Source organism: Tyto alba, unplaced genomic scaffold (assembly GCF_018691265.1).
Source record: "Tyto alba isolate M040663 unplaced genomic scaffold, T.alba_DEE_v4.0 Super-Scaffold_6, whole genome shotgun sequence".
NCBI classification, from domain to species: Eukaryota; Metazoa; Chordata; class Aves; order Strigiformes; family Tytonidae; genus Tyto; species Tyto alba.
Genome location: NW_024881327.1, coordinates 41,526,489 through 41,542,429, shown reverse-complemented (window position 1 = coordinate 41,542,429; position 15,941 = coordinate 41,526,489). Strand labels below are relative to the sequence as shown.

Sequence of the window (15,941 nt, the reverse complement as noted above, 5' to 3'; positions counted from 1 at the left end):
TCTGTGTGTCTTCATAGTGCAGACCTCACACCATCTAACTAATCATTCCTTCTCAGTCTATAGGTATGCCTGAGATTTAAAAAAAAAATGAACAGTGCAACATAGCATACAGAGAATGCTGTCTTTTGGGGAAATACATTTGTGTGGGCAAAAACGCTCACCAGAACTGCCTGGCCTTTATCACACTGTCATTTAAAGCAGGTTGATCTGCCACCTTGGTTATGCATAGGCAAAGAGGAGTTCTCCAGGGTTCTGGGGCACCATTTTATTTTGAGATTAGTGATTCAGAACCAAAACTTTGAAAATTCTAACCAGATGTAAAATTGGAAGAGTATACAATGTGTGCAATACAGAACACATCCCAGTTGCGATGCATTAAAGAACTGGGATGCACTCTTTATGAAGATGCCGATGAATTTCTACTAAGTTTCCACTTTAAAGAAAATGTCAGCAAGTTGTTCTTGAGGTGACAAAGGTGGATCATTGTGACAATACCTTTCTTGGGTGGGGTGGGGGAGTATCACTTAAAACAACTAAATATCTTTTATTTCGCAGTCATCTGAGAAGCACACAACCCACTTGGTTGGGTTTGGTTTGTTGGTTTTTTTTTTCAGGGGGGGAAGGCAGGCGGCAGCAATATATCCAAATGAAACAGTGTAGGTACGCTTTCCCTTTTAAAGGATCTTCTGAAACTTCAGTACTTCATGTGTTGTATTTCTTCAGCCCCTCAATGTAACTGCTGTATTGCATGGGGTGAGTCAACTGTCTCTGCATTCCAATTCTGTCACAACCCTGACTAAAGCTAAGCTGTCGCTGCAATCAGGGTAGAGAATATGCAGTCTAAAGTCATCTTGGATTGACGACACCGAGTCCTAAGTCAATTTAATACCTTTCTTCAGAAGGCTTCATGGGTACCAAACAGGAGCATTATCCAGACAGATATCTACCCCCCAAGAAAGATAATAGGAACAGATGAGCCATCTGCTATTCCTTAGGCTCTGTCCATATTGGAGGAACAGTCTTTCTCAGAAACAAATTCGAGGCCTGAAACGGTCTGTCACAGTAATAGCAATACTGTACAGTCAGTGGTCCTGAACTGTGAGCTGAAGTTGCCAGAAGACTTCTGACTCCTTTTTTGTCTCCCTGAGATTTAAAAAGCAGTATTTCGTTGTTGCAAGAATGAAACAAGCAAACAAACTTACTAGCTTGGGGTGTGGGTGTTGATTCTGTGTGCAGGGTATAGGAGGAGCTGCTTTTCCAAGCAGCAAGCAGAGGTAGTGTACAGCTGTGTGTTATGACTAGCTCTCTGCTTTTCAGTTCCAGTTAGAGTAAGTCATGAACAACACTAGGTGGAGCTACCAATTTAATACTGAAATAACTTTTTACTGTGTGAAAACGTAATGTGAATGCAGAGGCTTAGAAACTGCAAATAATTGCAGTAAGAGCAAACAGTCAGCAGCAGTTAAATTTTGGGCAATATTTGTATATTAGTAACAGCAGTGTGCATAAAACTGAAGTGATAAGAGGATTAAAAAATTGTCCAAGCTATTTTAGTTTCTAAAAGTTTTTAATATTCTTTTTGTAAACTTTCTTTTAACCAGTTATCATGGCAATTCTCAGTGATATTCATCCCCCCCCCCTCAGATATTAACAAAGGAGAGGAAAAAAAAAGTGTCCTTTCCTTTATTAAACCATAAAATAATCCTCCAGATCTCATCTGTAATTGCAGTTGATCCTGTCCTTAATGATCACACTTAAAATAGATAGTACTGACAAATTCTATACCTGATTTTTTATGTTGTTCTACTTCATGTATGCAAAGAGCACCGTAGCATCGGTGCTTTCAGTCTTAAACACTGGAATACTAAAAGGCTGTGCTGGAATTTATGTAGGACGTTTAATTTTGTTTGTGAAATTTGGCTACTCTATTTTGTCGATCCTACTATTTTTTTTCCAACTATAGCATGATGTGTTGGTGAAATGCAGTGTTTGAGATACTGGGCTGAATTATTGTATGCCTTTTAAAACTTCATGATGTGTTACATTCAGGTTATTGATTGCTCCTTTAACCTTACTGTTTTGGCCTATAAATTCTTTAATAATAGTTTTTATTTGTGGCATACATAAAATATCCTGCTACAGAGGGGATGTCTTTAATTCATTTTTAGAGGAAGATTTTTAGCAATGAGAAAGACAACTGGAAGAATTAATTGAAACTAAGGCCCTGACCCATTTTATCAAACTTTAAGTATTTAAACTGAAATACCTAAATTGAGTCCGAAAAAGCTCAAGAATTAGTAATTGCTTATTCACCTACTTTCTTCTTGATTTGACTGTTAGCTATAAAATATGTGAATGGCAAAACATGTTGTTAACTAGTGATGCAGTGATCTGAGCTTGCTTACTTACAGGCCGTTGCACCTTTATCCTCTCCTGTTTACCAGGATCCATTTGCTTTCTTAAACCTTAGTTTTCAGCTTTCTGTAATAAGGGACTTTTCCATTTTGTGGTCTTCCTTGTTTTAACCTTTCTACCGTGATTCTTTCTTCTGGTTAGAACTTCTGAGAACTTTAGCAGTACCAGTGATGTGTTATTGTCTTCCACTGACAGCATGGGTTATGATGGAAAGAAACTTGCAACTGGCCTGTTAGACTGATTTACAGAGGGGCACGTACAGAAGCTCCTTCTTTAAACTTCTCTCCAAATGTATGGTTATTTCTTGTAATTTGACTTAAAAATTGGGGGTTGTATTAGCAATAATAGTGGAAATGGGCTTTCTCTGCAACACACATATTAGGAAAAAACTAAATAATGAAAACACTGAATAAGTAGCAAAGACTGAGTGACTTGTGTTATTATTGGTTACACCTACTAAGGGAAGGACCAATACCTTTCTATGTACCATTGTTTTTATTTAACATTAGAGCTGTGTCTTAATTAAAATTGATATTTTTATTTATTTTCTTTATGGCTTCATATACACGTTTCAAACCTAACGAAGCCCTTTGGGTGTCATACTTGCAATCAGTGAATACATTCAGTGACAGGGTGTTTTATAAGAAATGTGTAGCTAAATCATGGGACATTGAATCATCACTGTTCCTGCTAATAGTAGCTGCTGTCACTTGCAATGTTGTGAACTGCAGTCTCTGCAAAAAATCCTTGGAAAGAAGTGAACCTCAGCAATCAAGAAATGCTTTGGGACATTTGTCCTGGTTCTGACTGGGAAAGAGTTAATTTTCTTTGGCTAGCTGGCAGTGTTGTGTTTTGGATTTAATATGAGAATAAAGTTGATAAACACTGGTGGTTTTAGTTGTTGCTACATAGTGCCTATACTAAGTCAAGGACTTTTCAGCTTCTCATGCCCTGCCATCAAGAAGGCTGGAGGGGCACAAGAAGTTGGAAGGGGACACAGCCAGCACAGCTGACCGAAACTGGCCAAAGGAATATTCTATACCATATGATGTCGTGCTCAGTATATAAACTGTGGGGAGTTAGCGGGGAGGGGCAGATTGCTGCTGAGGGGCTGGCTCAGCACTGGTCAGTGGGTGGTGAGCAAGTGTGTTGTGCATCACTTCTCTGTCTTGGGTTTTATTTCACTCTCTTTTTGTTATTTTCCTTTTCATTACAATTATTATTAGTAGTAGTATACTTTATTTTTTATTTCAATTATTAAGCTGTTCCTATCTCATCCCACAAGTTTTACCTGTTTTCGGTTCTTCTCTCTGTCCCACCGGGAGGGAGGAGTGAGCAAGCAGCTGCATGGCACTTATTTGCTAGCTGGGATTAAACCATGACAACATTTCAGAGTATTTAAAAATTAATTAGTTTCTGTTGGAAAATGCACTGACAGTACTTAAGCAGCAATGATAAACAGTGTTTGGATATTTGTTCATATCTGGTTTATGGTTTATCTCAGGAACTTTCTCACCAGCCTATTCAAGGAGGCTTATTGAGCTTCATAGTGGTCTTTACAAAGCATATGTAAGGTTTAGTCCTTGAGGCAATATATAAGAAAAATAACCAAGGACTTTTCCTTAAAACACAACTGCTTCACTTTTTTTAAGTTTACTAGATAATCACAAGTGTAATTTTCAGTTGATGAGTAAATATGGTAAACACTAGACATTTGTATGTTAGAAAATTATCCCTGCTAAATTGTGATCTTTAAGGATTTTCCCAGAAAGGTTGCATTTGGCTAATGCGTATTTTTAGTGAGTTAGTGATGAATAATACCTTAAAAAAAAAAAAATCCAAAACCACAAAACCGAAACAGAAGCCCCTTCCTGACTCTGTAAAGTCTGAAAATTGGATTCTTCTCTCTTCCATGATATGCTGATGATACTTTATTGACTTTAGTGGAATAATTTCTCATTTATGTTGCCATAACAGAAAATTTAATAGTACCTTTCCTTTTCTCAGTTCTGTAGAGAATTAACTGTAAGGGTGGGTGGCTATTTCTTTCATCTCCCTTTCGTCATAAACTGTTTCCAGCAGAACAAGTTGCTCACTATTCCTGGAAAGGAGAAGGCAGGGACTCTTGGTTCCTGAAGATCTTAACAAGATGTGGGTGTTCTTTTATTTTTGCTTATTAAGCAAACTGTGATCATTCCTTTCAGATAAGGATTGTTACTTACCTTCCCATTTTTAGTGTATGACTGCTGTACATTCTATATATTCTTCCTCTTAGTCCATTTGCTGTAACACATTCCTACATTGCTTTCTACCCTGTGCCATGGGAGATCCCGTCTTCAGTCTTTGGTGAATTGTCTGATGTGCTCTCTGTGACCAGTTTGGGCCTTTGCTTTTCATCATCACTCCTTCATCTTTTTGATGATTGAACCACCAAGACAGTTTGTATGTTTGTGTTAAATATAGTTCAAGGAACTAGCTGTAGTGCCCTAACACTTGGGAATTTGAAATTATCCTCTTGGGATACCTCCACAGCCTTCAGTTTCTCTGAAGGATCTTGTAAGGTTTAGGCAATTTAAAGACCAGTAGTTATTCCTACTGTTTTAATCAGACATTGGAAAGGGATTGAGAGAATACTAAATTCCGACCACAGAACACCTCATACTTAAAAGAAAAATCTTTGAAAGCGGAGCTTTCCTTCTGGGATTATTAGACATCTAACTTATTGTCTTTTGCAACTGCAGAGATACTTTTGTAGTTCATCAGTGTAGCGTAGATTGATCCTGAGTAGAAATTATGCTTTTTCCACAAGAAAGGCTGGATGGGTGGCTTCTGATGTGTCTTCATTACAATCTTCTACGGTCCTGTGAAGTGTTTTAGCATTTCACGTGTTGTTTATTACAAATAATATACTTTGAAAAAATTCTTAACAAATTCTCTTTCTGTCTTAAAAAATAATGTTGGCGCCCAGTAATTATGCCTCTTGACCTAGCATTTATCTACCTGGTAAAGTAGAAAAAAAAAAAAAAATGGCAGCAGTAAATCAGTTACATGTTTGTCACCTAATAGAGAACTGTTGAATGCTTACCCTATGTTTTTTGGAAAGTGTTCCCTTGGTTTAACCAATAAAAGGAAAGTAGTAGCCATTAAAGGACTCAAAAAATAGTGTCTTACTGGCTCCTGTACAATGCCAGACTACTTTCTTGTCTTGACTTAATCGCATATTTACAAGAAGCAAGGCTTTGCTTGTTATACTGAGATAGTAAAACTTGTAGATGATCTGTAAGGACTTTCTTCAGGGAGGAGTGTATAGTATTTTCCTGTTCTCTGGGGAATTATTTTCAAGTTATTTGTCTTCCTTTTTGGTTGTACCAAGTTCATGCATCGCATTTTAGAAATAGTAATTCTTTGTAGCAGTGTTACGGAATTTCTCAGCAATATTTTGCAAAACTGAAAATACTAATTCAGGTATGCCTGTACTCCCTGTACTAGTAGCTGAAACTTCCCCACAGACTTTTTCAAAGAAAAATGTTTTCAACATGTTCTTGTGGAATGTTTCATCATTTGAGTAGACAAGTTTTTACCTTGGATTTATGCCAGATACCATTTGGATGGAAAAAGTAAATTCAAATGCACAAAACATAATAAATAATGTTTAAATGTAGTAGTTAAATAAGAAATAAAATAATTTATAACCTACTAGGTTTAAATAATTGAAAACCAAGGGGAGGAAATTTAAAAATGTCTTCTGTATTTACAACTAAGGTTATATTTACATGTACATATGTGCATATACCTACACACTTGTGTGTATGTATGAGCATTTATGTATATATTTGTAAGGCAATATCTGCAGGTGGTAGGTTGGGCATATCTCTGCTAAAACAGCACATGCCAGTATTTTACAACTAGCTCATTTCAGTTTATTGCTTCTCTCTCTTTTATAATACATGGTTGGAGGAAAATCAAGTTTTTCTGCTTGATTTGGTGTCTTTATTGAATCAGTAAGCAGAAAATATTTTAATGCACCAGCAGAAAGAGTTACTAATTCTAAAAGCTAATGTAATGCCTCCATCAACTCTGGTTCCTCGTGCTTTGCCAGCAAAATAAGATCATAGAAACGATAGGCTGGAAGGAACATGGCTGACAAATTCAAAAAGAGAATTACTAAATCATTCTAACACTATGTTTTGCTTGCTTTAAAGTATTTCTTTCAGTGGAGATTCCATATCCTCCCTCCTGCTTTGTCCTGTTTTCTTACCCATGCTGCTAGAATTTTTTTTTTTTTTACACTAACTTAATTTGGTTTCTCTGCAGTGTCTTCTAGAAACAACAATTACAATATATTTGTTTTTTCATACATGTTCTCTTTGACCTTCGATTGTATTTTTTATTCTCCTTTGGACACTGTCCCAGTTGGTGTTGCAGTGAGGTGCCGAAATGAAACAAAACTCTAGATAAGGCCTTGCCCAAAGCTAAGGATAGCAGAAAGATTACCTTTCCTTTGTAATGGATTATACTGCATTTATGCATCCCATTGTAATGATGACTTTTTATGCAACAACATGTTGTTGTTACGTTCTGTTTACAACCCAGTATGATCCCAAATGACAACTCTAATCAGTTGTTCCCCATTCTCTGTGGGTTCAAGTAATTGTTTCTGCTGCAACAAAGAGCCTCTGACCATTCCTTATTCAAATTCTTCATGTCATTTCTCCAGGTTGCCAGTATTGTTTTCAACTGAAGTCTTGTTCTCTTGATACAGTTTTAATTCACTTTGCTTTATGCCTCTGCAAATTTAATAAGTGTATACTCCCTTCTACTGAGTTGTTAATGAAAGTGTTAAACAGCATCAGGACAAACCTGTGTGGAACACAGCTCAGTGTGTCCTTTTTTGGTACATAACTACCTCAAGTTCAGCTTTTCAAACAATTTCACATTGATATGGTGCTTGTTTCTTCTTACTCACTGATTTGCTGATAGCTTGTGAGAATGTTGTGTGAGATGGTAACAAAAGCCACACTAAAGGGACGATATATAGCAGTGATTACTTTTCATCCATCCATAAGACCTCTTACTGCATCCCAAAAGTAAATTACACTGCATATGAATTACTCTTGATACATTTTGGCTACTGGTTACCTTTTTGTTCTTTCCTAAGCTCTTAAAAATTGATTATTTGTTCCTGTGTTTTCCTAGGCTGAGTGCCCTGTAGGTCCTTTGCTTTTTTCTTTTTCTTAACCCTATTTTTTAAAGATAATTGCCACACTTCATCGTTTCGCTGACCTAGCACATTTGATTCAATTCCTATTTTATTCCAGGGCCTAGTCTCCTGTTTTTGCACAGTATATGAATATGCATACACCCTGGGCTTTTTTGGAAGTCAGTTGGTTACCTTCAAGAGCACTCTTTGGCACACCGATAGGAGGGGTATCTGCATCATCAAATTTACATTCAGCATTACCCCAGGAGGCACTGCACCTTCAAGTACATTCGTGCCGTGACCTGGTTTGCGTAACGCTTTCTCATACACACATTTACTCAGCATTCTGGTATTAATATATTGTCTGACACTTGTTGTTATTACTGATGAAAATGTCAACAAGTAACAATGATTTTTATTTTAATGACAGAGGCACTAAATTGGGCCCAGAAGATTTGGAAACAGTAAGCTAAAGGGAATAGTAACTGCAGCTTACAAGTGACCTTAATGATGAAAGTTAATGCAAAAAAAGAAAAAAAAAAAAGGCAGTAAACATCTAGAATTTATTCATACTCTACGTATAACTTTATTTCTCTACTGAATAACAAGCCGGCACCACATTCTTAGGTGTTTCTCTTGGTAATATTTACAGAGCAGTCTCTTGTTATCATTGGCATCCCTTGCCAGTTGTGTCTCATCCTGCACTTGACCCTTTTCTGATTGTGTCTCTATATGCTGTGTTCCTTTAGACTTGTCAGTAGCAATCAGACCTAATTTGCACTTCCTGTATTCTGCTTTTTGTGTTTGAGCTCATGAAGTAGCTAAGCTGATCTCTTACTGTATTGCCTATTCCTCCCTTTCATTGAGATCAGAATTGCAAATTATCATGATGTAATTTCTATATGAAAACTACTAGTTCACCTGAATTCCATTCCATTTTAGGTTTCCCTTTTCTGTACAGTTTAACCTGCTAATTTTTCTACACTATTGAAGTCTGCCTACTTGATGGCCACTGTCCTTATCTTCCTCTTCACACACCTTCTTAAAAGTCACAGATAACCCAAGTTGCCTTCCAGCCCAGGTTTCTCATGAAGCTTTCTCCTGTTGCTTAGGTTAAAAATCTAGAAGAATTTTGTCCCTCTCTCCTCCTTTTTTTATCTGCATGCATTAGCTAGTGCATCCCTTGAGTAATCAGAAGAATTAGCCCTGAAAAAACAGGTTTGTTCAACCTTTCTTGATATAGTCATGTATCAGTCCATTGCTATGATACTGCCACTGCACTTCTGAGCAAGTATTTGTATCTCTGACATACAGGACACAGCTGGATTTTTTTGTTGGTTGGTTGTTTTTTGTTTTCATTTTTGTGGTTTTGTTTTTCCTTGGACTGTTCTTTTAAAATGAATGGTTCTTTTTATGATAGGGCTAGAGGATGGTGATTAGATAGATTTTCAGTATAATCTGTGTGTGCAGGTTCACTGGGGAGTGCAGTGGGGACTTCAGTACCTTGTTAGTACTGGTGGATGCCATATGTGTTTTGACATAATGGGATGTGATTGTATGACACCATTCTTGCCTTCCCAAGGAGGTTGGGTTTCAGGTATCCTTGCGTCCGAGTGGTTTGACCAGGTCTTGTTCAAAAGCACACACAAATTGAAGATCTCTTCTTTTACTTGTATTACTGCATTAATATACTTGCATTATACCTACCTTGAATAGGCGGGACACTTTTCACATATAAATAAAAATCTAAATTGAAATGAGCATATAAGTTAAGCTTCTTTCTTTTTAAAAAAAAAATGTAACAGGCTGTGGTGACTGTATCATCAGGAAACCCAAGATGAACATAGGACAAGCGGCTGTAGCAAGGTTTTATCATCCTCTCATCTGCAGCTGTGGAAGTACTGTTATATACGTTTATACAGTTATTCTAGTGGTTGTCTGCACTGTGTTAATATTTTACTGACAGGCCTCTATTTTTATTAATTTAGTAACAAAAAGATATATTAATACTATTAGAAAATATTAAATACATCATGTATCATCTAAAATAGAAATAAACAACAGGAACAGGTTTTAATAAATCTTATTATTTACTTGATATTTAAAAAGTGTTGTTTTTCCCAGTATTCTTCTTTACTCTGGTTTGAATTCACAGATTTCATAGTACAGCTACTTTAAAAATGAAGCTCAGTATTTAGGATATTGAAAATATATGTTTAAGTAAAATAAGTTCAAATTTTTTGTACTTATTTCAACATTTGAGCTGTTCCTTTGTCCTACTTGTCTTCCTGGTTTTAGAATTAAAATATGCTTCATTGGAATAAGTACTGAGGGTAATAATATGTTTTCTAGTTGTATTTTCTCCATATCTGCTCAGTATTTGATTATGGACAAGGTGATAAGATATATTGCTTTTTCTACATCTTTTGGTAGTCAAAAAATGTTTTAAAAAACCTCTCAGCTTTATAGAAGTGGCATTTTCATCAGTGATGGTTATTGTACGGTACTTCTTTTGCTGTGAAAATCAGTGTTGCAGAAAAGCATCTGTGGAGATGGTGAGTGGGAAGAAGGTCTAAGATGTGTACTTGTAGATTTTATGTTGGGGATTTCTTAAGTGACAGTTTGTCTTGTTTCTCAGCCATATTATGTCTGAGTATGTGAGGATGACAGATACAGAGCGTGATCAGATAGATCAAGATGCTCAGATATTTATGAGGACGTGTGCCGATGCCATTCATCAGCTGAGAACAGAAGGTAAACTGAGCAACTCTTAAATATTTTTTCTTAGTTAATGATAAAGGCTAATATAATGCTGAATATTGGTTGGTGAATCTGAAATGCTTTTGGAAAGAGATTGGTGAAGTCTCACTGCTTTTTCGTTTGCATCTATGTAATCCCATTGGCTGATTAGTACTGTACTTAATTTTATTTCGTGTTAGTGGAAGGAGAAGCCAGAGCATAGAATTTTATTTGTTCATTCAAATACGATAATTATCAAGTGTAAGAAAAATAGACTTAAATATTTAGTACTTGAATAGTAATTTAGCATTGTGACACAGAGGCCTAAACCAAAGCTCACTAAATTCAATGCTTACCTCTTTCTAGCTTGCCCACCTGTAGGGTACTAAGAGTATAATTTTTCCAAGTTTAAGATAATTAATTAACTTTAATGGAGTCCTGGTAAAGTAACAGCATTTCTGACAACTTGAAGATGGGATCATACCTTTACAACACTATTTTACAGAAGTTGTAGAGAGAACTTCTGTATTGCCATTTTCAAGTTGACTTGCTGTCTGTGTGTGTTTTATCAATATACCAAAGATCTTCATCAGCTTTGAATGCCATCTAAACGAGGTTTCAGCATTATTCAGAATCATTGAAAGTCAGTCATGCATGGGAACTACTTAGTTATATATGTATATAACATATATTAATAAGAAATATTAATATATTGTGTCAAGCATCCTTTTAATTCACATAAATCCCAAAGATTTCCACATAGCCTATGCACCGGAGAATGTAAAACGTTAGAAGTTCAGTATTTTAAGCAAGTTAAATCTCTAGATCTGTTTTGTTACGCCTAGTTTGGTGACATCTATTCTTGTTTATAAATTTAACTGACATATGATTCAGTGGCATATATCATAACAACATAAATATTGTAAAACACTAGTTGTTTTCAGATTTTGGTTTGTTGTAATGATTTGTTTTACAGAACCTATATTTAAATACAGCTATGTTTAAAAGAGATACTAATATAACAAATATAAAATGTTAATAGGCTCTTGAATATAACTGGCATATCAACTGAAAATGCAAAATTTTGTGCAGTTCAGTAAAAAGTTAAAAAGTTGTGTTATATCTTTCTTTTGTATTTCAGCTCACAAGGGTGTCCAGTCTGCTCAGGTAAAGGAGCACAGAACAGCTGTCTTGGACTTCATTGAAGACTACTTAAAAAGTACTTAGTATTTATTGAATGGTTAAAAATGAATCATTGTATTTTCCGTGAAAGAAATCATGCTCTTCTAAACTGACATTTTGTTTACTGCTGTCCTGAACAGGAGTGTGTAAGCTGTATTCTGAACAAAGAGCCATCCGAGTTAAGCGAGTGATAGATAAGAAGAGACTGTGAGTAGTGTCAAAAAATAGTTTAACTGTGCCTTTTGTTTGTAGGACATTCAGCAAAACTGTTATTCATGTTTAGATTCTAGGAAGATTATTTTAATGGGACTCTGTAGTTGGATGAGCAACTTCGGCTGTCAGCAAGTGCATTCCAGGGTGCTCTCACACTTCTGGCATGTGAAGTTAAGTCTGTAAATGTCAGAATGCCCATATAGTGTTGTACCATACACATCAATAACTAAATTGTTGAGTGGTTTTTCAAGCCTTGATGCTGCTTTATCAGTTTGGTGTTTGGCTCGATCAGCTGTTTACATTGAAACTAGAGATGTTTTCAAAAGTCCATAAGTATATTTTATTCAGAGTGATTCAGCACGATTAAGCACAATTAAGATTCACTCAAATATATCCTACTGAGACATAAATAGTAGTATAAGCCAAACCCAAGTAAACTAAACACCCCAAACCAGTTTTGAAATTTGGTAGGAAATAATGAGAGAAAAGTAAGGCATAGGTATTCTTTTCAGAAAAAAAGCATACAGAAACAAACTGTGATATTTTTTGTGTATAAAAATGCATAACCTTATCAGTATTTTTCACACTAAAGAATTTCATAGAAGATAGCATTGTTTCTGCAACTATAGAATGGGCTAACAAATACCAGCTCTTCTGTTTGTTGTACTCTTATATTATTGTTTCTGTGTGAAATCCGAGGTTCAAGTTTTCTCAGATGCCTCACAGAGAAAACAAATCAATTTGATGTATGTTAAACATGGAGCAATTAAAAAGCTATTTCAGAAGTTAGAATACCACTTAAAGAGCAATAAAGCATTAAAAAATAACCCAGAATATGCAGTCCTTTTATGTAATATTGGAGAATACCTCTTTGCCTCTTTTTATGGATGTAAGAACTAGAAAACAGATGTTGAGCGGGTGGGGTCCGTGTGCGTGCGATGTAATGGCTAAATTGTCATTTAAATTAAAATTCAATTTAAATCACAGAGCATAAACCAATCTTTATGATGACTTGAAGAAAAATAATCTTTTTTCATAGGCCTTCAACTAGTTGATCAGTAATTTCTCCGAGGATTTCAGCAGACATTGTATGTGCTAAAAAGAACATGTTCCATCACTTAAAAGAAATAGACATTCTTTAATTAGTGCATCCCAGGCATTTTGGTCATTTTTAATTGAGAACTTTGTACATTAGCATACTGTGCAAAGTTAAGGGCAGCAAACAATAAAGGAATACATTTCTTTTAAAGTGAATTAATCCTAATGCAGATCTTCTTTCCTGCAATTTAGTCAACTTAAATATGTGTGTATCCGACAATACTGAATGGTTTGCAGTAGAAATATACTTCATCATGTATTGATAAACATCCTAAGCTCTTAAACAAATTGCCTGAGTGTTACAATTTTCTTACATAAGTTGCTTTTACGTATTAACTCCTATTTTTTGATTAAAAAGTTCTGCCAGTTACATAGGACTAGTTCCCCAGAATGAAAAGTTGAGAACTAGAAACATAAGCAGCTTTTCCTGTAAAGGTACTTGGTTGTGATTTTCCGTTTTTCTGTTTATTGGTATTCAAAATTATATTTCATTTCAGTTTTAAACTGATTTTTCCATTAGAGTATCTTTTGAATTATGTATGCAATTATTCAAATCAAGATGCTACTTTTATTAGCTGGGGAATTGGTGTTTTATTAATATCAGAACTATTATTTGAACTGGATGGACATCCAGGTAAGTCTTTTTTTCCTCGTTATTAGGCAAATTTGGGACTTGAGAGGGAGAAGAGAGATGAGTTCTTTTTTGTAAAATGCCCAAAAGCCCAGTACTTGCAGAGTTTTTAGAGCTAAGAAAGGTTCTTTGTTACTGTTTTTTCTTGTTTAAATGACGTAGTCACTCAGTGATGACTAATGCATTATATTCTATTTTTCTCAGAATTTTCTAATTATGGGTTAGAATTTAGACACAATACAAAGAAGGAAAGGAACACAGAATGCAACACCTTCTGTTAAGCAGCAGAGGAAGATTGTAGATCGTAATGAGATTAACTGTTGATTATATTTGAGGGGAGGATGTGATTAAGGTGTCGCAGCAGGTGATCCAGCCCATTGCTTTTTGGTTTTTTGTTCTTTAGCTTCTCTAACAACATAACTGCTAAGCATTTAACTGTCTGCTATGTAGCAGTTACAAAATTAATTGTAGACAGCAATAATCCACAGAAGTTTACTGGAAAACATGTGTTGCCACTAATTTTAAACTTTTTTTGCTGTCACAGTCAACATATTTGACAAGTACTTAATATATAGTCACTGAATATGCTTCTCATGTTTTGCATTGCTTTTTTGTTAAAATTACATAGCAGAGACTTAGATGTAGTATATATCTGTCCACTGCATACTTTTTTTTGTTTCCTTGCTTCTAAATGGTCTGTAGTGTCTTTTGGTAGACAAGGTAAGAATCGCTTTCATCCTAATTAAAGTATTCTTTAAAGCTACTTAAATAAAATTACTTGTTTCAGGAAAAAGCTAATTCTGTTGTATTTTCTTACTTTTCCTTTATGATAATTGGTAATATAAAGTAAAATTGTAATTATTACTTGGAAAAAAAAAGTAATGGTGTTGGCTACTGCTATTAAAAAGAACTTCCAGTGTGACCACAGTGTTTCAAAATGTTGTTTGTTTTGGTTTTTGGAAAATATATGTGTTTTAATACACTGGAGTTTTGAAAGGAAGTTTAATAAAGTGTCTGTGTTTTTATGCTATAGCCTTCAAAATTCTCCTCAACTCTGAACATGTAATGTGTTGTGTTCAGGAATACTATTTGTGCTTTTTGTGCTTTTGTAATAACATTTCAGTGAAAGTTACTAAGTACCTTTTGTGTCTTGACTGGGAAATCTTTACTGTGAAGTTTGCAAGAGTTAATGTCAAATTTAATAATATGTAATTGTTCTCATTTTAGAGAATTTCATATGTTAAATTATTGGATCTTGTGCTTCTAGGTCCAGACTCGAACCTGAGCAGAGCAATGTGTCCAGAGCACCCCTTTCCCATGAAAAATCCTCACAGAATCCTTTAGATGATTCTGAAGAAAAGCTTTCTGCCGAGGAAAGCAAAGGTAAGAATAAAACGTAGTTATATTTTACTCTTTGTGGCAAGGCCTGTCTGGTCAATAGTACTTCCTTCACATTACAGGGACCTGTTCCTGTGACTCGCACCTTTTCTATTTTCATCTTTTCTGAGTTGACCAGGCTTTTTTGAAGCACACTGTGAGACTGCGGAAGAAAAATCTTAGACTTTTTGGCATGCTTTTTCCAACCAGCTAAAAGTCTTATGCCTTGCTAGATTCCTCATCCTCTCAAAGTCTGTGAACTCTTTCCTTTTTATCTATTTTTATCAATATCCAACTACTTACCTTCTGAGATCTGTCTGATTTTTCCACTGATCGCAAGGAATTGGAAAGTAGCTCAATGATTTTCTGGGAACATTTTCTAGTTTTTAAGCACAGAGACCTGACCTGGAGTTGGACACTTCTACAGTTGGAATTCAAAGGTAGAATATGCTCATAGAGAGGAGGTTACTGGATGGGCAGATCCAGTAGTTTTGGGGACGTTCTTCTCCACGGCACTGAGTTTCCCTGCTGGAAGGATTGCATCTCATCTTCCATTGTGCAGGAGACAGCCAGAAGTCCAGAGCAGTATGTCTGACCCCAGAGTCATTTCAGCTGACACTGTTCTTAACAGGACTTGGGAACGTTGGTTCCCATTCCTTGGTGGCATGCTTCTGAGGCCAGGGGGATGTAAGTCCCTTCTCTTAGCCATTTCAGTTTGTCCTGGGACATGTACGCTGCCTGGACTTTGTTGCCAAGTGCCTTTTGGAGTACCACCACTATGCAGATAATTTCAGGTTTCCTACCCAAAGAGAAATCTTGTTTCTGTGATTCTGGAGTTGCTTTCTCTGGCTTGAGTTCTCCTGGTTGTGCTGTCTAGAGGAGTCCAAGGTATCCTGTGATTTACAGCATGAAGTTTGTGGGGTTTTTTCTGTGAGAAACAGAAACCGTAAGAAATGTGACGTTACATTGGGATAATACCTCATTAAGACAGAAGAAATACACTGGATGGCCAAATTATTCCAATAATCAGTTATTGTTTCTTTAGTGATTTTTATTAAAAGAGTAAAATTCCTCTGGTTGGTGACC

The 15,941-nt window shown here is 35.8% G+C and overlaps 1 protein-coding gene across 2 annotated transcripts in view; it reads left to right on the top strand.

Annotated features, from left to right (window-relative positions):
- The window catches only part of STX18 (syntaxin 18), a 70,275-nt gene that overhangs the window by 38,861 nt on the left and 15,473 nt on the right, over nucleotides 1-15,941 (top strand). For both annotated transcript variants that reach the window (XM_032984536.2, XM_032984537.2), the window contains 4 exons: nucleotides 10,254-10,369; nucleotides 11,496-11,573; nucleotides 11,677-11,743; nucleotides 14,746-14,861. In XM_032984536.2, coding sequence (XP_032840427.2) covers nucleotides 10,254-10,369; nucleotides 11,496-11,573; nucleotides 11,677-11,743; nucleotides 14,746-14,861 — 377 coding nt within the window. The remainder of the gene's footprint in view (nucleotides 1-10,253; nucleotides 10,370-11,495; nucleotides 11,574-11,676; nucleotides 11,744-14,745; nucleotides 14,862-15,941) is intronic.